At 41.4% G+C, this 23985-nt stretch overlaps 1 protein-coding gene across 2 annotated transcripts in view; it reads right to left on the reverse strand.

Moving 5' to 3' along the window:
- Positions 1-2114: 2114 nt before the first annotated feature.
- Positions 2115-23985, reverse strand: part of EXD2 (exonuclease 3'-5' domain containing 2) — a 50261-nt gene continuing 28390 nt past the window's right edge. Inside the window, exons 4-10 of one of the 2 annotated variants that reach the window (XM_047079442.1) lie at positions 20427-20553; positions 13454-13785; positions 12344-12450; positions 11670-11805; positions 6944-7300; positions 3404-3638; positions 2115-2817 (exon numbers count right to left, since the gene is read on the reverse strand). In XM_047079442.1, coding sequence (XP_046935398.1) covers positions 3422-3638; positions 6944-7300; positions 11670-11805; positions 12344-12450; positions 13454-13785; positions 20427-20553 — 1276 coding nt within the window. In that variant the 3' untranslated portion in view covers positions 2115-2817; positions 3404-3421. Of the gene's footprint in view, positions 3639-6943; positions 7301-11669; positions 11806-12343; positions 12451-13453; positions 13786-20426; positions 20554-23985 lie in introns of both variants that reach the window. The other variant, XM_047079441.1, reaches the window with a different exon arrangement.

Genomic DNA, 23985 nt, shown 5'->3' on the forward strand with positions numbered 1-23985 from the left:
CTGCCCCTCCCCTATTCATGCTCTGCCTCTCTGTCTCAAAAATAAATAAACGTTAAAAAAAAATTTTTTTTAAATAATAAAATATGTAATAATCAGTAAACTAGCATACCGAGAAACTATCTTCTTTAAAAGTAAAAAGTGATACCTCTCATGAGGATGAGACATAATGAAGGAAAAAAAAAAGAGGAAAGGATGAATGAATGAATGAAAAACTCAGAGAGGTAAAGTAAACCAAGAACTTGAATTACAGTCAGATGTTAGGGCTCCAAACGAACAGGTAGTAAAGGATGCTGAACAAAAGCTCCTTCTGCCTGCTGGGTTCCTAAGAGTCTAAAATGAGGGATTAAAACGGCTTTATTTCAACAGAACACATTTTGTCATCGGATCTCCATCCGTGATGTGGATAGAATAAGTAACTTACGGCTGCACGCTTAAAAAGCAACAAATCCCTAAGTATTGGACCTTGTTCACTTCAGGAGAGCAAATCTCTGATTGCTTGTGTTTCACACACACAAAAAAAGAACTGTAACTTTTATTTTACCTTTTTTATTTTAAAATAAATAGCGTTTCCAAAAAATATTGACTGTAAGGGGAAATGAGTCAGTAAAGGACGGGAGACAAAGGGGAAGCAGAGAAAAGACTCTGAGCCTAGAAATACAACCATCACGGCACACTCACAGAGGCCCCTGCCATGACCCTGTCCTCTCACTACTGCTCTCATGGAAGCACAGCAAGTGCCCTGGGACACGAGCTAGAGGGTCAGAGAGAAGCAGTCCCTTGATATATACTCCTCAAAGGTGGTATCGATTGATCCTCACTCCAGCAATGTGAGCCCTTGCCTCCCCATCCGATTTCTAGGATTCTATCCTAAGGAAAGTATCAAAGGTATGGTCAAAGGTTTATCCAAAAGACAGCTCATCCCAGTATCTCTGCCATTAACAAAGGATCTCAAACAACCATAATTTTCAACAGTGAGGGAATGGACAACTAAAGTAAGGTAGAGCCACCAGGAATCTTTCACAGGAAATTAATTTCTTGTGATGCCATGTTAAGTGGGAGGGAAAAAACACGATGCCAAGCTGTATATACGTATAACTCTGAATTTTGCTTTTATCGTTTGCATTTTTAACTAGTGAAAGGAAAGTCACGGACATACCAGCAAAGGTCAGCTCTATTCTAGACGGAGGGAAGATGCGTGATTTTTATTCCTTCTTTAGACTCAGCTCTAACGAACATACACTACTTTTCTATCAGCAAAAACCAATAAATATTTGTTCTATAATATGTCTACCATAAGATATCTCATTTGAGATCACAACCATCTTAGGCAGTCTGCTGCAGTCCAAGGCTGACTCAGAGAACAAAGAGTCAGATCTACACTGTAACCTGTGAGAAGGAGCAGAAATGCCGTGTGCCGGGCTAGCTGCTCCCTCTAGGCTGGCTGCCCACGCAGGAAGGTCTGCTGGCAGGATCGATTCCTTCTTCCCACAGCAACCGCTGCACCTAAATGACCTCGTATGTGTTTCTCTCCTCTTGGCATGAGGATCCCAGGAGAAGAGAATGAAAGCGCCCTCCTCCCTGTTTCAGAAGAAGAAGTTTTTCTGGTAAACTTATCAAAATGACCCCAAATCAGCTACCACAAATTTGGAAACCTAAGTCATCAGTTATGTTCAGGAACTATGTATAAAAGCCCTATTTCTCAAGAATGAATATAAAACAAAATCTATGAGTGCCACCTTGTGGCAAGACTGCCTGCTCTGCTGACCACCCCTCAGTCTCTGTGGTTCTCCACCCCCTGGGACTCCCGAGCATGGGGTGCAGCCACTGCCACGCATGCCCCATAATAACCCATCAAAACCGCACCGAACATCCCGTCCCCAAGGTACTGTTCATTTTCAAGGATTTCCAGTTGAGATCCCAGAAATGCCTGTCTGAGGACAAGGGGAATGCAGGGGCAGAGGAGCAAAACGCAAGATGTGCTCACTCGTTTGCAGACCGTTCGGGGATGGGCTGCGGCCGCACTGTATGTGGTGCGTCTGGGCACACACTGGGCACACCCTGCCCCCCCCCCCCCACGGCAGGGACCTGAAGGGCAAATATCCCCTCCCCCAAGAATAGTTACCAATTCTATAAAGCTGTGAAGAAAAAAGGTTTACATTTACCATGAGTGAGCTTTGTGCTTAGAAGAAGTTTTATTTATCAGTGTTAGAACAACCATCACCAACTCGGGCACGATTTCAAAACAGCTCCTGTTGGATTCTGGCCATAAAATTCTTTTTCAAATTTCTAAGATCTTGTAAGGTAAAAAAGTTTTCCTAAAACTTTAGAAAAAATACTAATCACTACTAAAACTTTATTTCATGCTCAAAGTGGTGGCCTCACATAAAAAGATGAAACGCCACCGTTTTGAACATCTGAACGTATTAACTGAGTCCCAGGCATGAGGGGAGGTGGACAAATCCTCACAAGGCAACCTGACCAAAGGACTCCAGGAGAGAATTAAGTGCTTAAAAGAGGTCAGTGTTACAAATCTGATGGAACACAGAACACGGAAGGGGCCTGACATTGATTCTGACAGAAGATAATCTTCCTCTCAGAAAGGGATTAAGCTAAAAACCTTGCACTTCTGGACAAGAGGACTACAACAAACAGACAACAAACAGCATGAAAGGGAAAGCTGAGCAGGTATCAAAGTTCTCTTGAGAGGTGGTTGCTTATGCTTCTCTCTGCCCCAGCCAGCTTCAAGGCCTACTTCCAGAAAAGGATTTCCTCCAGTGTTCGGGTGGAAGCATATGGCAGGAAGTCGCTGCTGTGGTCCTGGACGTGGAAACGGGAGCATTCTCAAGTATGGAAATAAACCAAAGTGACCTAGATGGGATGGATCTCAACCAGGTGAGTCGTGGGAGAGCATGAAGCCAAGGAATTTATCACGAAGATGTGCTTGAACTGGGAAAAACAAATCTGACCCTCCAACCTCTGGAAGAACGTTTTCTCCCCTCCTAACCCGATGAGATTAAAATCCTTGACTGCCCCTGTTTCAGAAAAACCAACATACTGCACAGGGAAGAGATGTATTAAAAACCTGAGCAACTTGACAAGTCACTTCAGGGAAGAATCCTTCATTTGCTGTCCGTACAAGGAAAGCAAAAGAAAGAAAGTAAAATAAAGGCCAAGGCCCTTTGGTCCACAAAAATAAAATAAGAGGGAGGGAAAAAGAATTCTCACCCTGCCCGACTAAAATTCAAACCCGTAAGCTCCCCTGGAAGCAACAGCCTTGCTCCACCAGAAGCATCCTGGGATCAGTGTGGGTTAGCATTCCGACTTGCGACACTAGGCTCTGACAATGAATGACATGGGAAGAGGTGACTTTCCCACCTTGGCTCAGCTTCCCAGCTGTCCTAACCTGGGAGGAAAGCGGCTATCACGACAGCTTGATGGGAAGGTCTTCCCCATATTTCCGGAGCAGCTTCTGATGGTTATGGTCCACTGACCACTGCTGGGGCAGGTGCTTGGGCTGCATGGAGTCCAGGAAATGCTGACGCCAGCGGCTCTCCAGCTGCATGAGGGAGCGCAGCCCGCCCTGGCTGTGGCACTGCACCACCTTCAGCCCGTGAGGAATGTAGTTTTCATTGGAAATCCTGGCAAGACACAAAGTACAAGGGTCTGAGGAAAACAAGCACAGGATGGTCTCACAGACGGCTCCAAATGCTGCGGGCCAAGGGGCTTCAGCAAGGGCATGTGAGGAGGTTGCTGGACTTCTAAAGGGTTGGTTACTTTAATGTTTTTAAAAACATCTTCCCTATACCTGCCTTTTTAAAGAAGTGGTTTGGACATATTGCACACAATCCAACACAAGGTATTTGGGATGCTGAGCTACATTTGTGGGGAGGCCCCTCCCTGCACGAGGCTCAGCCCCCACTACAGGGCCCTAGTGTCTGACTGACGAGTAAAGAATGTTGGTCTTTTATTGACTCCACGGTTACTCGCCTTTCTTTTAAATGATTCATTCTGGGGGCGCCTGGGTGGCTCAGTCGGTTAAGCGCCCGACTTCAGCTCAGGTCACGAACTCTTGGTGAGTTGGAGCCCCGCGTCAGGCCCTGTGCTGACAGCTCAGAGCCTGGAGCCTGCTTCACATTCTGTGTCTCCCTCTCTCTCTGCCCTTCCCCTGCTCGTGCTCTGTCTCTTTCTCTCTCTCAAAAAATAAACATCAAAAAAAAAAAAATCTTAATTATTCATTCTGAACCATACATCACCCCACATGTTCCAATTGTTCATAACACTGTAATACCTGAATGTAAAATGCAAGGTGGTACATTTCTCTAGTGTCTTCTTTCTCACGGAAAGAATGCCAAACCATACGGCATAGGCAATACAGTCACTGGTGTTGTGATAGCGTTCTATGGTCACAGATGGTAGCTACCCTTGTGATGAGAACAGCATAACATATAAACTTGTTGAATCACTGTCGTATACCTGAAACGAATGTAATGTTGTGTGGCCCTGTGTCAACTACACTTCAATTAAAAAAAAAAAAAAAAAAAGATGGAGGTGTTTGGCTGGCTGAGTGGGTGGAACATGCAGCCCTTCATCTTGGAGTTATAAGTTTGAGCCCCACGTTGGGTGTACAGATTACTTCAAAATCAAATCCCGGGGCACCTGGCTGGCTTAGTCGGTTGAGTATCCAACTTCGGCTCAGGTCGTGATCTCACGGTTTGTGAGTTTGAGCCCTGTGTCAGGCTTTTTGGTTTCAGTGCAGGGCCTGATTCGGATCCTTTGTCCCCCTCTCTCCGCACCTCCCCACTCACGCTCTCTCTCAAAAATAAATAAGCATGCATTCATGCATAAATAGATAAATAAATAAATAAATAAATAAATAAATAAATAAAATCTTAGGGGCATCTGGGTGGCTCAGTTGGTTAAACATTTTACTCTTAGGGAAGGAAAAAAAAAAAAAAGAGGTTAGAGTGGGAGAGAGCCAAAACATAAGAGACTGTTAAAAACTGAGAACAAACTGAGGGTTGATGGGGGGTGGGAGGGAGGGGAGGGTGGGTGATGGGTATTGAGGAGGGCACCTTTTGGGATGAGCACTGGGTGTTGTATGGAAACCAATTTGACAATAAATTTCATATATTAAAAAAACAAAACAAAACAAAACATTTTACTCAAATGTTTACTCAAAAACATTTCAGCTCAAATCATGATCTCACAGTTTATGGGACTGAGCCCCACGCCGGGCTCTGTGTGCGAATAGCATGGAGCGAGCCTGCCTGGGATTCCTTCTCCCTCTCCCTGGCTCATGCTGTTTTCTCTCTCAGAATAAACAAATTTTAAAAAAATAAAATAGAATCTTAAAAAAAAAAAAAAAAAGAACGCCAAACCACATCCATGAGAGACCTGTTTCAGTCCCATGAAATATTCAGTTGTGCAGCTGGTGCTATTTAATGGGAAAATGAATCCCTGCCTCCTTCCTAAGCACGGAGGCCTTAAAAACTGTTCTGTTGCCATGCAAACAGTGTGTTCACCTCCTGTGAGGAAAGGCTAATTTCTCAAGGAAGCTGGTACCCCATGGACTCAGTTCCCCTCCACGCATCCACGCCCCACTCTCAAGACCCCCTCCCCATCCTAGCAGTGCTGGTGCCCTCCGGGGGTCTGCAGACACTATTGCTTAGCTCACCAGAGTGCCACTAACTAGCCTATCTTTTCCCAAACAGCTCTTCTTCCCAGTCCCAGACATCCAAGTCCAGCATGCTTCTATCCAAGTCAGCAGGTGATTTGTTAGAAAGGTCTGTGGTGAAAGGGGAAGTTTGCCTGTTTTAGCAAATACATCTGGGAACCGGTTAAAGGAACCTGTCCCCTTAATTTCTCATAGGACCCTGGCAAGTTATTTGACTTTACCTCAGGGTAGCTAACATAAAGCTTGGAAAATAACATCTACTTTACAGACTCACAAGATAGCTATAAGAATAAAACTCAGTAATGTTTTATTAACTTTGAAAGATTTAAAAAAATGCAAGATACAATGTGAGCAGTTACCAGTAAGAAATCTAAATCCTATTTCATAGGTTTGTTATAAGAACTAATTAAGGCAATTTATAGAAAGTTTATTAGCTGGGTTAAATAGATGAAGATATCTAGAAATACTTGTTTGATAATTGCTGCTATATTTAAGATTTTTTGGTAACAAAACTCTATAGGCAAACAGCATCGCATTCTGTTTGGTGAACTTATCAGCTCGATTATTTCAATCCCTAGTACAACTGGAAAAGAGACAGTTGGTAAGCAAAACTACAGCAGGTGATGCAGAATTTTTTTCACCTCAGCCATGCACCCATTCATTTCTTAGGACCATAAGCTCCTCATTTGGGAACACCGAGTTAAGTCCTGTAAGTTCAACCATGTATTCGTGGGGAAGGAGGGAGCAAAGAAGGAAGGGAAAAGAAGAAAAGTAACTTAAATGGTTAGAGCCAATATTCCATTCAATGGGCCAGTACCCTGAGTCCAGGTGAGATAGCAAACATGAATCCCCTGGTCTCAGTTCCCACCGATCTGGATACGGTGAGAGACAAAAAAAAAACCCACATACACCATACTCATGGGCAACTTCAGAGACTTGAGGATATTTTTTGAGTATGATTTTCATCTTCTGTGCTGACTTTAGGATTTACTTCTGCATAGAATCTCTAAGGCACAACTCCACCACACTTGAACTCACCTGCTAATCATGAAAATGACCGGACATATATGACCTTAAAAGGGTTAATGACAGAAGGCAAGTCTCCTATGGAAAGGAAATTCTCAGATTGTACTATCCCAGTCCCGTGGTATTTTAAGCCATTACACACGTAACGGGATGGCACAGGCTATGCACGCCCCCCACCTGGCAAGCAACCTCACCGAGTGGTCAGGGTCAGTGCTCTGGGTCACTCCTCCACCCTTTGTGTACCTGGTCTCCAGGCTGGCAGCCTCTTGAAGCATCTCATCCGTGATTGTGTCTGTGTCGTAAAACTCTCTGAGGGCTCGCAGCAGCTCCTCCTTCCGACGAGCAGGCAGGCTCTCCGCGTTGAGCAGGGCCCTGGCCCCAGAACGTACCTGCCGGCGCTCAGGGTCTTCTAGCAGCCGCAGACCCTCCTCAGAGCCAATGGGGGCCTGGAACTCCCTGGCCAGCTGCTGCTTCAGGTGGTTGTCGTAGTAGTTAGAGACGGCATGGCAGGAGGTACAGAGCAGCAGCACATCGTGGGAGTTGTGGTCTTTCATCTCAATGGGGAAGTGCTTCCGGTACTCGTGTGGAATCACGTTCTTCCTGCCAAGCCCACCCAGAAGGCAGCGCTCATTAGCAGATGACACGGAACACATGTGGAGCTAGCAGGCGGGCTACTGGAGTCTCATCTGGGCCTAAACATGACTGAGAAGCCTTGGGCACCACAATCCAACAGAGATTACATACAGGCAGTACAACCTATTCCACTCTCGGCCTGCCTAGCTACCTGTGCCTTAGTTTCCTCTCTCCTAGAAGTAGGTTCATACCACCTGCCCTCAAGAGCCAGCGGAGGGTCAATGGCAGAGGGAGGCTAACAACCACCTTTGCCAAGATTGTATTCCCAGAAGGAAGAGTATCAGAGAAATGGAAAAAAAAAATACTAATGGCCTTTAATATCTAGAAAATAACTCTCAAAGCATGTAGCAGGCAACCTCTACTTCTGAAATTCTAGAAGCCTGGTGACCTAAAAAAACCAATTTCCTCTACCTGAGAAATCCCTCACTCAGACTATTTCCATGGTTCATCAAGGCCCAGCAGTGTTTTCTAAGGAGAACTAAGCTCTCAGGAAAAACTCTTAAGAGCAACAATTATTTGTCTCACTTTGTAAGAAGAGAACGTAGGAAAGTGAATTATTCCACAGAAGCCAGGGAGAAAACCCAAAGTGTGCCTTCAGGTCATCCAAATACAGGCACACCTCATATCATTGTGTCCTGCAGATTTTACATTTTTTGCACATTGGAAGTTTGTGGCAACCCTGCATCAAGCAAGTCTACTGGCCCCATTTTTCCAACAGCATTTTTTCACTTCCTGTCTCTGTGTCATATTTTGGTAATTCTTGCAACATTTCGAACTGTTTCATTATTATTATATTCGTTATGCTAATCTGTGATAAGTGAGCACAGGTGTCACTACAGTAATTGTTTTGGGGACACCATGAACCATGCCCATATAAGACCATGAAAACAATAAATAAATGTTATGTGTGTTCTGACTGCTCCACCAGCTGGCCATTGCGCTGTCTCTCTCTCCCTTTCCTGGGGCTTCCCTATTTCTTGGGATGCAATGATATTGATATCAGGCCAGTTAATAACCCTACAATGGCCTATTAGTGTTCAAGTGAAGGAAAGAGTTGCACGTCTCCCACTTTAAATCAAAAGCTAGAAGTGATTACATTGAGTGAGGAAGGCATGTGGAAAGCCGACACAGGCCAAAAGCTATGCCTCTGGAACCAGTTAACCGACTTGTGAATGCCTAGGAAAAGTTCTCGAAGGAAATTAAAAGTGCTGCTCCAGTGAACACATAAATGCGATGCAAATGAAACAGCCTTACTGCTGACATAGAGAGAGGTTAGTGGTCTGAACAGAAGATCAAACTAACCTCAGTGTTATCTTAAGCCAAAGCCTAATTCAGAGCAAGGTCCTAATCCTCTCCAATTCTGTGAAGGCTAAGAGGTGAGGAAGCTGCAGAAGAAAAGTCTGAAGCCAGCAGAGGTCGGTTCAGGAAGTTTAAGGAAAGAAGCCATCTCCACAACATGAAAGTGCAAGGCGAGGCAGCAAGTGCATATGTAGAAGCTACAGCAAGTTCTCCAGAAGATCCAGCTAAGATAATTCATGAAGGTGGCTCCAGTAACCAACAGATTTTCAGTGTGGATGAAATAGCCTTTTATTGGAAGAAGATGCCATCCAGGGCTTTCATAGCTAGAGAGAAGTCAGCGCCTGGTTACAAAGCCTCAAAAGAGGGGTGCCTGCGTGGCTCAGTCGGTCAAGCATCCAACTTCGGATCGGGTCATGATCTCACGGTTCGTGGGTTCGAGCCCCGTGTCGGGCTCTGTGCTGACAGCTAGATCAGAGCCTGGAGCCTGTCTTTGGATTCTGTGTCCTTCTCTCTCTCTGTCCCTCCCGTGCTTTCTCTCTCTTCTCTCTCTCTCAAAAATAAATAAAAAACGTTAAAAAAAATTTTTTTTAAAAGCTTCAAAAGACAGGCTGACTCTCTTGTTAAGGGCTAATGCAGCTGGTGACTTTCAGTCGAAGCCAATGCTCATGGACCATTCTAGAAACCCTAGGGCCCTTCAGAATGATGCTAAATCTACTCTGCCTGTGCTCTCTAAATGGAAAAACAAAGTATGGATGACAGCCTATCTGTTTATAACATGGTTTACTGACTATTTTAAGCCCACTGTTGAGACTACTGCTCAGAAAAAAAAATTTCCTTTCAACATTTTACTGTTCATTGACAGTATATCTGGCCACCCAAGAACTCTGATGGAGATACACAATATTAATATTGTTTTCATGTCTGCTAGCACATCTATTCTGCAGCCCCTGGGCAAAAGAAGTCACTGCAGATGTGGTAGAAATAGCAACAGAACTAGAATCAGAAGTGGAGCCTGAAGATGGGACTGAATTGCTGTGATCTCAGGATAAAACTTTAACTGATGAGTTGCTTCTTATCGATGAGCAAGGAAAGTGGTTTCTTGAGATGGAATCTATTCCTGGTGAGGATGCTGTGAAGATTGTTGAAATGACAGCAAAGGATTTAGAATATTATGTCAACTTAGTTGATGAAACAGTGCAGGATTTGAAAGGACTGACTCCAATTTGGAAAGAAGTTCTACTGTGAGTAAAATGCTATCAAACACCATCACATGCTACAGAGAAAATGTTTGTGAAAGAACAACCCATCAGTGCAGCAAACTTCCTTGTCATTTTATTTTAAGAAACTGTCAGGGCGCCTGGGTGGCTCAGTCAGTTAAGCAACCAACTTCAGCTCAGGTCATGATCTTGTGGTCCATGGGTTTGAGCCCCGTGTCGGGCTCTTGCTAACTGCTCAGAGCCTGGAGCCTACTTCGGATTCTGTGTCTCCCTCTCTCTCTCTGCCCCCTCCCCCCACCACTCAAGCTCCGTCTCTCTCTCTCTCTCTCTCTCTCTCTCTCTCAAAATAATAAACATTAAAAAATTTTTAAATTTAACAAAAAAAAAAGAAATTGCCACAGCCACCCTAACCTTCAGCAGCCACCACCCTGATTAGTCAGCAGCCATCAACATCAAGGCAAGACCCTCCTCCAGCAAAGAATTACAACTCACTGAGAGCTCAGAAGATGGTTAGCATTTTTTAGCAATAAAGTATTCTATGTATGTATGTATATAACCTCTATACCCAATGTGGGGCTCGAACTCATGACTCCAAGATCAAGAGTCACATGCTCTACTTACTGAGCCAGTAAGGCACCCCAGCAATAAAGTATTTTTTTAATATATTTTTTAATGTTTATTTCTTTATTTTGAGAGAGAGAGACAGAGACAGAGAGAGAAAGCATGCAAGTGGAGGAGGGACAGAGAGAGAGAGAGAGAGAGAGAGAGAGAGAATCCCAAGCAGGCTCCATACTGTCAGTGCAGAGCCCAATGTGGGGCTCAAACTCACAAACCGTGAGATTATGGCCTGAGCTGAAATCAAGAGTCAGATACTTAACCGACTGAGCCACCCAAGTGCCTGTGAAGTATTTTTAAATTAAAATATATACACTGTTGTTTTAGACATAATGTTACTGCACTATAGTGCAGTGTAAATGTAATTTTTACATGCACTGGAAATCAAAAATTCATTTGACTCATTCACTTTAAGATTTTTTTTTAATTTTTTTAATGTTTATTTTTTTAGAGAGAGACAGAGAGACAGAGCACGAGTGGGGGAGAGGCAGAGAGAGAGGGAGACATAGAATCCGAAGCAGGCTCCAGGCTCTGAGCTGTCATGTCAGCACTGAGGCTCAATGTGGGGCTCAAACTCATGGACCGCGAGATCATGACCTGAGCTAGTCAGACACTTAACTGACTGAGCCACTCAGGCACCCCTAAGATTTTATTTTAAAGTAATCTGTACACCCAGCGTGGGGCTTGAGCTCACAACCCCGAGATCAAGAGTGGCATACTCCACTGACTGAGACAGCCAGGCGCTCCTGCCTCACTTTATTGTGGTGTTCGCTTTATTATGATGGTCTGGAGCCAGAGTTGCAATATATCTGAGGTATGCCTGTATTCCACGAATAGTACCAAGGTGCAGCTTGTGAGCCACTCAAGGAAGGATTATAAGAACACACAGAGAAAGGCAGCTTCAGAAGGAAATGGTCTCTGATCTTTCTATAAGCAAAAGGGAATCACTCTGTTCATGGCAAACTGTCACTGAGAAAGAGTGTTACGTTCCGGAAACCAAGAACTGGTCTCAGGATAGGTGGGGGACACTATAGCAAGGCCACACAGAGTTCAGAAGCTCTCAGGAAAACTGGGATGACCGCCATGGACAAGTCTTTCAGCCAAAGTGGACAGATTCAACCAAGGCCCCCGAGGGTTCCATATGTGGCTACAAAGGCAAATTCCATCAGAGGCAGAGAATCTGGGTGGCCAGACCCCACACTCACCGAATGTACGAGTCCTTCTTGCCACATACTACACACAGGTTCTCTTTAACCATCAAGTAATAGTCTCCTGGAGATTCGGGTCTTCCCGCAGGTTCAAACTGTAGCTTGACCACAAAAGGCTCTTCGCTCACCAGCTCTTAAGAAAAAGAAAAAGGGTGAGTGTTTGCCTACCTCTCCCTCAGGAAGGAAGCCCCACCTGAACTGTTCTCTGTTGTATCCACCAGAGATCACGATTATAACTGAAGACGTATAGGTCTAAGGTCATATTAGGATCAGTGACAAAGCTAGATTAACTTCTCCTTATGTTAGTTCTTCAACTGTCTAAAAATTATAAAGTGAAAGAAGGGAGACAGGAGAAAAAGACACACAAATAGATAAAAAGATAGCCTCGAACGTCCTTGAAGGAAAGGAAAAATAAAATACCCCTGGAGCACCTCTACTTTCCTACCATACAACCTTCTCTCCAGACCCAAGATGAGACCTCATGCCTTTTGCTGGAGGCTGGGCCTGAGTCTCTAAGCAGACAGAAATCACAACTGAACAGCCACGTCTCACTTGTTTCAAGTTCTTTCTGCCTTCTTCTATCCCTCCCTGCCCCGTGTCCCTCTTCCCCACTCCTGCTGGACCACACATGCACCTAAATGTAGATGAAATAGGACAGGTGAGTCTCAAACCTCCAATGCCTTTGTCCAGGTACCACTGAGCTTTCCTTCGGTCACAAGTGCAGAGGGGTTGTCCATCAGGAGCATGCAGGAAGCAGTTATCATAGAGGGGTGATTTTCTGCAGGGAAGGCAGAGATTAATCTAAGACTGAAAGCTAACCATGGGTCAAGGTATCAGTTGCCTTCCCATGCTGTCTTCTGAGTGACCCCAGCTACTCTCGATACTAGGGTCAAACATTACGTTTATGGGAAAAAACAAGTAGGGCAAAAAATCATGTTTGTTCCTCCATCTGCATGGGGCTAGGAACTAAAAATGAGTTCATTTAGCTAGTCTTTATATTTATGGACAGGAAGTAAGTTGGGTGGTATTTACACAGCTCTGTTGTGAAAGTGAACAGGAGCAAGCACCAAGAAACTGCTCTACAGAGTAATCACTGGGTTAAACAAAGTAAATTAAAATTAAAGAATTTCAGGCTGAAGTAATGAGGGCCACAGGAGTTTATTTCTGGCTCAAACGCAATACTTGCTTCAATTTAATCATCCAGTTCCTAAAGGCACTCTGCTACAGGGACCAAGCTTCCACTCCAAAGTACTTATTAGTCATCTTTCTGCAATAGAGGCATAAGTCGTACAGAGAAACTCTCACTGGTTAGAGAATAATATTGGCTTAGAGCTGGATGCCATTCTAAATAATCAAATACCAAATGAACAGGAAATCAGATGATGCATTTCTTCTGAAATGTAGGAGGCAATTCATGTTATTCATTTTCGCAGCTATCCCGAGCAAGGAAGGAGTAATAATTATACCCTCATTTATAACTGGAGAAGTTACAAGTCTAAGGTCATATGAGGATCAGTGACAAAGCTCGGTTAAGTTCTCCCTCTTTCTACTCCAACTGTCTAAAAATTAAAAAGCAAAAGAAGGGGGAAAGGAGGAAAATACACAAATAGATCAAAAAACAGCTCCAAATGTCCTTGAAGGAAAAGAAAAATAAAATTAACCCCTACAGCACCTCTGCTATCCTAGCATAGAACCTTGTCCCCAGACCCAAGATGAGGCATCGTGCCTTTTGCTGTAGGCTGGGCCTCTGAGTCTCAGCAGACAGGGTACAGCTCAGTTACCTGGCCGAGTAGCCCACCCCCAGGGGCTTTCTTTTGTGCTTCCTGGGGTCTCTCCCCTGGTGGTTGCCTGGCATCACTCCATCCATCTTAGACTTCTTATTTTTGGGCTTCTGCTGGGCTTCTGCTGCTTCCCCATTAACTTCTTCCCCCAATCGGCTAACTCCTTTGCTTCGGAACGGGATGTCTACCACATCCCGGCATTTCTCCAAGACTTCCCTCCAGCTCATGTGGTCATCGTTCTCATCTAGAGTTGAATTCCTAGAGAAACGGTATCCAAGAAGATGGAGAAAGAGAGCCACTGAAATCTGGGCATCCCTGGCAGCATAAATTACCTGAAGAGAAAAGTCAGAGATCAGTGGAATCTGGAAGGCAAAGCAAAGAAAGCAATTCCCAACTCAATCACAAAGATGCAGACAATTTTTAGGATTCTAATTCAAGATGTACCATGTACTTCTCAACAACCTTTTATTATGAGACATTTCACACTATACGACAGTAAATCGAATAGTATAATGAATCTTCATGTTTCTTTCCTGTCTCTGTTTTTAACTAAAATAGCTAAAATAGTGCCTTACTCTAAATGCTCAATAATCCTATTCAATATATAAATTAGTGAAGTTTCTTTCTCTCTGCTACCAAACCTGATGGACAGATTTTTGTCAAGTTTAGGTGAGGCCAGTTACCACAAGTTTGACAACCAGAACACGAAATTCACTTTGGAGGTGGTCATCCTCTAGAACACCTGAAAGCAAGATTCATTAAGAGGCCTGTGTGACTGTCAATCAGAAACAACCTGCCATTATTAATAAGATGTGGAAAACAAATTGGTTTCAAGCATGGGCCTCAAATCAAAAGTCAAAAGGGCCCATTTCTGGAATTTATTTATTTAAAAATGGTAAGTCATTCTCCCAAGCCACTGGTGACAGGAAGGCTGATCATAAATAAAAGTAGTCAAATCTATAATCAATAGCTTTTCCCAACAAAGGGTGTAAAGACTTTAAAATTCCTTTAATTTACCTTTAATAACCAAGCCTGGTAAACAATACTATTAGGAAGGATTTGTTATGCTTTTAGAATAAAACAATTTGGGTAAAATTTTCCACCTAGACTCAACAATCTACACATCTATCAGCAGGATCAGCAGGCTGTTTCTCAAAGGAAAGGAGTGTGCTTCAATGTGAAGAGCTTAAAGTGCTTTTTAACACTGTTTTCAAATTGATAAGAAAACCCAAGCACTTTCATCAAATGGTGTTAAGACAACTGGATGGCCACATGTAAAAGAATAAAGTTGGATCCAAACAAAAATTATAAGCCTAAATGTAAGAGCTAAAAACTAAGACTTTTAGAAGAAAACATAGGGGTAAATGTTCATGACCTTGGGTTAGGCAATGATTTCTTGGCTATGACACCAGAAATATAAGTGATAAAAGAAAAAATAGATAACTGGACCTCATCAGTATTAAAACCTTTTGTGCTTCAAACAACTCCACCAAGTAAGTGAAAAGATGACCTGAAGAACGGAGGCAAATATTTACACATTACGTCTCTCATAAGGGACTAGTCTCCAAAATATATAAAGAACTCTTAAAACTCAACAATATAAAGACAAACAACTCGATCAAAATACGAGCAAAGGATTTAAATAGATATTTCTGTAATATATATTCTACAATATATAATTTCCATAACTTATTTTTAAATAGCCAATAAGCACATGGAAAGATGCTCAGCCTCATTAGTCACTAGGGAAATGTAAATCAAAACCACAACGAAATACCATTTCATTCCTACTAGGATGGCTCTAACCAAAAAGATAGGCAATAACAAGCGTTGGTGAGGATGCAGAAAATTAGAACCTTCATACATTGTTAATTGGAATATAAATGATGTAGTTACTTTGCAAAACAGTCTGGCAGTTCCTCAGTGACACACAAAGTTCATGACCCAGCAACTACACTTCTAGGTATATACCCAAAAGAAGTAAAAACATACGACATGTGTCCACACAAAATTTTATGCCCAAATATTCACAGTGGCATTTTTCATAATAGCCAAAAAATGAAAGCAATGCACCAATTGATGAATGTATAAACAAAATGTACTATATATCCATTCAATATTGTTTAGAATAAAAAGAAATGAAGTACCAATAAACGTTACAACGTGAATGACCCACTACAACATGGTAAATTAAGCCAATCACAAAAGATCATATATTATATGATTCCATTGATATGAAATGTCCAAAACAGACAAATCTATAGAGACAAGAGGTAGATCAGTGGCTGCCTAGTGCTAGGGTGGGGGTGAGCATAGGGTGGGAAGTGACTTGCTAATGGATATGGAGTTTCTCTTTGGGGTGATAAAAATATTCTTTTTTTTTTTAAGTATTTTTTTTAATGTGTTTTGTTTATTTGGAGAGAGAGGGTGCAAGATGAGGAGGGGCAGAGCGAGTGGGAGAGAAAGAGAATCCCAAGCAGGCTCCAGGCTGTCAGCACAGAACCCTACAAGGGTCTCAATCTCACAAACTGTGAGATCATGACCTGAGCCTAAATCAAGAGACAGACGCTCAACCGGCTGAGCCACTCAGGCACACCAAAAATCTTCTAAAATTAGATTGTGGTGATGGTTGTACCACTCTGTAAAAATACTAAAGTCCATTGATTTGTATACTTTTTTTTTAAGTCGGCTCCATGCCCAATGTGGGGCTTGAACTCATATCTCTAAGATCAAGAGTTACATGCTCTACGGACTAAGCCAGCCAGGTGCCTCATTTTGTGTACTTTAAATGGCTGAATTTTGCTGTATGTTAGTTATACCTTAAAATTGTTAAGGAAGGAAGGAAGGAAGGAAGGAAGGAAGGAAGGAAGGAAGGAAGGAACCAAGGCACAAAGAAGTGACTTACTCAGGGTCACAGAAAGTCAGAAACAGCTGCGAAAAACAAATTCAGATAGTATGACTCCCAAAACTCTCTCTCAGGAAGGATGTTAACCTTAAGGTACCAGCTGTGCTAAAGCTTTTCTATAACAACATTTTGGAAGGGTGAACAAGCAGTGACTGACTCAGCAAACAAGAGAAGGCTAAAATCTAGGCCTAAAGGAAGCCAAAAATCCAAGAATTAAGTTAATTTGAGCCACAGAACATAAGCATAAGGAATGGGAAGCACCAGGTATCTGGGAAAGCAAGGGTACAAGCAGAGGTGAGAATAATAGGATAAGGTGAAAGTCTCCAAAAAGAACACTTAGAACCAGAGGCACCAGGGTGGCTCAGTCAGTTAGGCGTCCAACTCTTGATTTCATCGCAGGTCATGATCTCACAGTTGGTGAGTTCAAGCCCTGAACTGGGCTCTGCACTGATGGCATGGAACCCACTTGGGATTCTGTCTCCCTCTCTCTCTCTGCCCCTCCCCTGCTTGCTCTCTATCTCTTTCTCAAAATAAACAAAAATAAACTTGAAAAAAAAAACAACAAACCCTAGATCTTCTCCTTTACACCACAGGGCTGGCAATTACTCCTTCTCTAACCCCCCAAAGAGTAAAAGTTTAAGTCATATAATGGGCTAACTCCCAGAGGATCTGGATCCAGTAACAACAGGTCTGGTGGAGGGTGGGGGCAAAGTGTCATCTGAAAAAGGGATTATGGGAAAGTTTACATAATGACTGGTAAAACTACCAGCACCTTTTCCCACTCAGCTACCAGAATATAAGCAGAGGGGCTTATACCCCTTTGGCAGAAGACTAGATGGTTCATTTCTGGAGACACTGAGTAGCCTGAGAAAAAAGAGCTCCAGTTACTGACATGTGACTATAATCTGTAGGTACTGATAATAAGGCCCACTGGCCCAAAAGCACTGGCCATATTTGCTGTGTTCTCAATCCATTTTTTTTAATTCAAATTTAAGGGGCACCTGGGTGGCTCAGTCGGTTAAGAATCTGACTTTGGCTCAGGTCATGATCTCACAGTTTGTGGGCTCAAGCACCGCATCGGGCTCTGTGCTGACAGCTTGGAGCCTGGAGCCTGCTTCAGATTCTCTGTTCCCCTCTCTCTCTCTCTCTCTCTGCCCCTCCACCCCACTTGTGCTCTGTTTCTCTCTCAAAAATAAATAAACATTAAAAAATTTTTAAATTAAAATTTAAATATCATTTTCTGTATTTTCTAAAATCTCATTAAGCATTATGTTCATAATTAGAACAAAAAATAAACACTTTAAATAAAGCATGAATAAGAAATTTGGAAATTCTGAATTCTCACAATAAGGATCACAAATCTGGTTTCAAATTTGATAGCAATTAACTTTTTCTCCCCAACTTTTTATTTTTAAGATTTTCAAGCTCACAGAAAAGTTAAATAATAATGCCACCTGACATTCATAATTGTCAACATTTGCTTTATCTCTTTATGATATGGACACCACACACTTTTTTTTTCTTTTTGGCTGAACACATTGCAACATTAAGTTGCAGCTATTATAGTCCTTCATCTCTAAATACATTAGTGTGTACTTCTTAAGAACAAGAACATTCTTCTACATAATCACACTATTAGCACACCCAAGAACTTTAACAGTGGCAAAATACAATAATATACAGTTCTAACATCTCCAATTGTTCCAAAAATGTCTTTTATAGATGGTGCAAGATTCAGGATTTTTAACAGACTTGCAGAATTGTGCAACCATTCACCATAATCAACATTGGAACACTTTCATCACCTCAAAAAGAAACCTTTGACCCACTGGCAGTCATCCTCCACTTCTCCCAGCCCTAGGCAACCTATCAATTTATTTTCTGTCTCTATAGATTTGTATATTCTGAAATATTTCACAAAAATGGAGTCATGCAAAATGTGTTTGCAATTAGCTTCTTTCAGTAGCATAATGTTTTCAAGACTCATCCCTGTCATAGTATGTATCATTTTTAGTACTGAGTAATACTCCATTGTAAGGGTATGCCATATTTTATTTATGCATTCATCAGCTGATGTGCCCAATCAGCTTTTTAATGTGTCCTTAACTATGAATGGACAGCCAAGGATCTAAACATTTAAGAAAAATCTTTAATGCGAAATTCAAAGACCAAATCAAACATTTCAAATAAGGAACTCAGAGGAAAACAAAGCAATACAGGAAGCAGAAGAAAACCTCAGAAATCTTTAATACTCTAAGATAATAGAAGATACTACATCCATTAAACAAAAACAAAGTTATTTTAAACATGAATATTCAGAGGAGACCAAGAATCTCTTGTCACTTAACATTATGATAGGAATTATTAAAAATTCAATAGAAATGTTAGAAGACAAATTTGACGAAATTTCCTAGAAGATAAAACAAAAAATACAGATAGAAAAATCAGAGAGAAAATATTTTTCTTAGGAAGTAGGCCGATCAATTCAAGGATCCAATATCCAAATAATATGAATTCTAGAAACAGAAGGGAGGGATGTTTTCAAAGAAATATTACGAAAATAATTCCCTGAACTAAAAGGCACGAACTTCCAGATTGAAAGGATCCACTGAATTCTAATGCTATAATGAGAAATAGCCCACACTAATTAGTATCATCATGAATTTTAATAACTAAGAATAAAGTAAGGATTTTCCAGAAAGAAAAACAAGTGACGTACTCAGTATCAATACTGGAAGCTATAAGACAGGGAAGAGTACCTTCAAATTTCTGAAGGAAAATGATTTTCACCCTAAATGCTGTACTCTGCCAAACTATCAGTTAATAGAGGGAAGCCAATATCTTTTCAGACACACAAGGTGTCATAAATTAACTTCCCATGCTCCCTTTCTTAAAGTACCCCAGATAAGAAAGGGAAAAGACATGGAGTTCGGAAGACAGAAGATCCACTACAGAAGAAAGCTGAAGGGAATCCCCAGGATGATGGTAAATGCAGATTCCAGCATCAGAGCTAGGCAGCAGGGCTCCTGAAAGGAGCAGGGTGACAAAGGGCTCTAGAAGGGATGGTTCCAAGGGAAAGCGAGAGGAGTAAGTCACCTCCTGTGTCTGAACCACTGGAGAAAAGATGGACGGTCCCGTTAAAAGTCTGGGGCTGAAAGAGTTAACAGGTATATAGAAAACAAAGCAAACAGAAGTACAATTATTAGTCCTAGGAAAGCAAAAAGTTGTGTAAGGAAAAACTTAATTGCAGCTTACTATGTGGCTCAGCTATAAATAATACCAATATAAGTAGATATGAATCTGATAAAAATGATGATTTACCTATATTGGGACGATGGAAAAGGGACTCAGTATTTGTCTGGGGACAGAGGAAACACATGAGTACTAAATCATGTCTTCCACAGTAAGAAGTCAAAGACAATATAAAAATAAGAAAGAATAATATATGTACATAATTTAAAAATATAATAGTAATTACCAGAAATAAATGAAATCGGTTGCCAGTGAGGGGAGGAAGACGGGGAACTACTAATTCTTATATAATAAGTCTTATAACACTTTGTTTTTCTAATTATAATTGTATTCATCATTTTAAAAATTACATTTTCTAAAAGGCCTGCCATATAGTAAATGCTTAAAAAAATAGAATAGGCACTCTTATTCTGCTACTTAAGTACTATTTATATACTATAGAACAGTTACCTTCAATGAGTCTATTTTAAAGTATTTCCACCCAATACTTATATTTGAAGATTACAATTTTAAAAACAACTATACGTCATAAACAATGGCTCTTCCATTCTTCAACTACTCTGATAAGAAGTACCTGGTTGTCAGGGGACCTGGGTGGCTCAGTCACTTAAGCGTCCAGCTCTTGATCTTGGCTCAGGTCATGTTCTCACCATTCATGAGATCAAGCCCCACGTCAGGCTCTGTGCTGACAGCACGGAGCCTGCTTGGGATTCTCTCTCCCTCTCTCTGCCCCTCCCCTGCTCACTCACTTGTGCTCTCTCTCTCAAAATAAATAAACTAAAAAACTTAAAACAAACAAACAAACAAAAGAAGTACCTGGTCCTCAGTAAGATTCTCGGCATCCCAGTTGCTGCAGCGAAGCAGGAGGGACTTGTCAAGGGGAAAGTTCAAAACTGTCTCGGCAAGTGATTTCAGGCTAAGCCCATTACAGAGCAAATTGTTTCTACAAGGAAATAAGTAAAGTCATGCATCAAAAATGGGCAAAAGAAGAACAGGCAAGTCAAAAAAGACATATAAATGGCCAAAAACAGATGGTAGATACTCAATCTTACTAGACATCAAACAAAATAAAAATTATATACAATTTGTTTATCATATTGCAAAGATTAAAAATCAATAAATATAACTACTATTGATGGAGTAGTCTGATCTAAAATTCATGAACTGTCCATTTTTACAATCTTTATGGAAAATAGTTTAGCAATAAATATCAAAGTTTTGACCATAAAAACCCTCTGATTCCAGAATTCCACTTCTAGGAATTTATCCTAAGAATAAATGTACATAAAATGATCTTCACTGCAGCACTATTTATAGTAGCAAATAATTGGAAAAAACCTAAATGCCCATCAACAAAAGATTAGTTAAATATCTATGGAATTAAATTCCATATAGCTATTTAAAAAAAGATTGTAGTGGGAGGCGCCTGGGTGGCTCAGTCGATTAAACGTCCAACTCTTGATTTCAGCTCAGGTCATGATCTCACTGTTTGGGAGTCTGAGCCCCACATTGGGCTCTGCACTGGCACTGCAGAGCCTGCTTGGGATTCTCTCTCTTTCTCTCTCTCTCTCTGCCCCTCCCCTGCTCATTTTCTCCCTCTCAAAATAAATAGACTTAAAAAAAAAAAAGGATGTGTACCTATTTTGATGTGAAAAGATGTCCATGACAGGGGCACCTGGGTGGCTTATTCAGTTGAGCCCTCATCAGGCTCACTGCTGTCAGCATGGAGCTTGCTTTGGATCCTCTGTTCCCTCTCTTTCTGTCTCTCCTCTGCTCATGCTCCCTCTCTCTCTCAAAAATAAATAAACTAAATCGTTAAAAAAAAAAAAAAAAAAAAGAATGGGGCCCCTGGGTGGCTCAGGAGGTTAAGCGTCCGACTTCAGCTCAGGTCATGATCTCACACTTCCTGAGTTTGAGCCCCACATTGGGCTCTATGCTGACAGCTCAGAGCCTGGAGCCTACTTTGGTTTCTGTGCCTCCCTCGCTCCCTGACCTTCCCCCACTCATGCTCTGTCTCTCTTTCTGTCTCTCAAAAATGAATAAACATTAAAAAAAAAAGATGTCAATGACATATTAAGTAAAAAGAGACTGTGGGAGAAAATATGTTGTGGTTCATGTTAATATACATACCACATAACAGATGTGTGTGTGTGATTCTAGGTAAGAGACATGGCACAAAGGGGTACTAGAAAGATATCAATCATATGTTAGTGATATTTTCTCTGGGTATGGGATTTATGGTGATTATATACCTTCTTTCTATTTTTCTGTATTTGAATTGGCTAGTGTTCACGTAATTACTTTTCAAAGTTGAAAAAATGATAATGCTATTTTCACTGAGCAGATGAAGGTACAAAAAAAACCAAATAACCTTTCAGTCCTTCAAACACTTTCTGATTAAAATAGCTGCAGGATGGTGGAAAAAATCAATTTGTTCAAGGATTGGAGATTCTAAACAAGAAATAAATGTGAAGTTAAGAACACACTGGTCTACACAAGCGGAGCTGACATCCTGGCTACCAAGTGAGAGACTAGAAGTTTTAGAGCAGGAAGCTTGGTGGTGGGGGTTCACGCTACGGTTACAGTTACGGTTACGACATGCAGGACTCCCTCAGGTACTGGAGGAAATGAAATCATTACGATGATGAAGAAAAGAAAGCCTTTCCCTACAAAAACAAGCAGTAATTGACAGATTTCATTACCCCCCCAAAAGCAGCGCTGATTAAAAAGCAAAAACAGGTCCAGACATACCGAGGGAAAATACACAATGTCTTCATTCAATTAGTGAAAATGAAGGATTTGGGGGTGACATGAACCTCTCTTTTGTTTTACTAGAAATTATAAAAGTAATGAATACTTATTATTAAAAGTTCAGACAATAGAGAAGCCTAATGGGTGACAAGTGAAAGCCTACACCCCACACTTCCTCTCCTCAGGAATAATGGCCCTTCACATTGTGGTGTGGCCCCTCCAGACTGTTTCTGTGCACAAATAGATAAACAGATGGTCAGGCGGAGGAGGAGATACAGTTTTTTGGTATTTGTTTTGATTTTTGCTGTGAAACTTGCTCTATTAATGTATCAGAGACTTCCATCCACGATAATAAGTACAAATGTACTTATTTCAAGCACGGATATTCCACAATTCTTGAGATCATTACCCTCACTGATGGACAGTACTTAATTTTTAAGCTACTTAATTCCACTTAGGTCATTAGTCTTTTTTAAATGTCCTGTTTGGAAAGGTTTCACATTTCTTGAAGATGAATTAGAAACAAGACGCTACCTTACCAATTCCAAATTTCACTACGAAAGATTCCCAAGTCTTTACATACAACACTTTATCTTTATAATAAATTATCTTTGGTTAACATAAAATACAAAATATAAAGAAGAGTGAAAAGAAGACAGCATTACCAAAAAAAAAAAAAAAAAATGTGCTCCTCCCAAAGTCAACTGAAAATAACAACTACTTATGGCAAACATCAGGAGCAAACTAATGGTGCAAAGTAGAATTCTTGCACTATAATGTGAAATTTCTTAAACTATGATGTCAAAACTTTTAATTTTACTACTAACATGTTTAATAATAAAATAATAATTTTTAAATTTTAATAAAATTCCATTAAAAACTGAAAGGCCTGATAAATACTTCATTCTTATTTCCAGAGGAGTTCATGGTAATACTCAGTTTGGGCCAAGTTCGCACCTTGACGTGGCCATTCTGCGCTGAGTCAAACAGAGAATTTGGTGCCCCTCTAATTTCTAAGTATCAGAGAGGACTGTAATCACACAGAAAAGATCTGGAAGGACAAGCCAATCGGATGATAGCACTGAAGATGGCAGCGATGACGATGGACAATAATGGCTGAAATTTCCACAGCACTGTCTCTGTGTGAAACACTATTTCTAGATTCTTCACATAGTTGAACTCATGTAACCGTCACACCAATCCTGGGAGGAGGGAACATACGTAATCATTGCTGCAAAAGAGGGAAGTGAGGAACAGCAAGGCTCGGTAACTTGCCCGAGGCCACACAGCTGCTAAGCGGCTAACACACAGCCCGCTCCAGGGTCAACTCTTCGCTACTAGGGGCACCTGGGTGGTTCGGTTAAGTGTCAGACTTCCACTCAAGCCATGATCTCTTGGTTCGTGGGTTTGAGATCTGAGTAGGCCTCTGCATTGTCAGCATGGAGTCTGCTTCAGATCCTGACTCCCTCCCTCCCTCTCTCCCTCCCCCCTTCCCCTGCTTGTGTGCTCTTTCTCTCTCTCTCTCTCTCTCAAAAATAAACATTAAAAAAAATTTTTTTAATAAAAATTTATTTTAAAAAATTTATTTAAAAAACAACAACAACAAAAAAAACCTCTTAGCTAC

Source organism: Lynx rufus, unplaced genomic scaffold (genome assembly GCF_022079265.1).
Source record: "Lynx rufus isolate CCGP_SWC_20201006 ecotype Redwood Valley unplaced genomic scaffold, mLynRuf1.p SCAF_17, whole genome shotgun sequence".
NCBI classification, from domain to species: domain Eukaryota; kingdom Metazoa; phylum Chordata; class Mammalia; order Carnivora; family Felidae; genus Lynx; species Lynx rufus.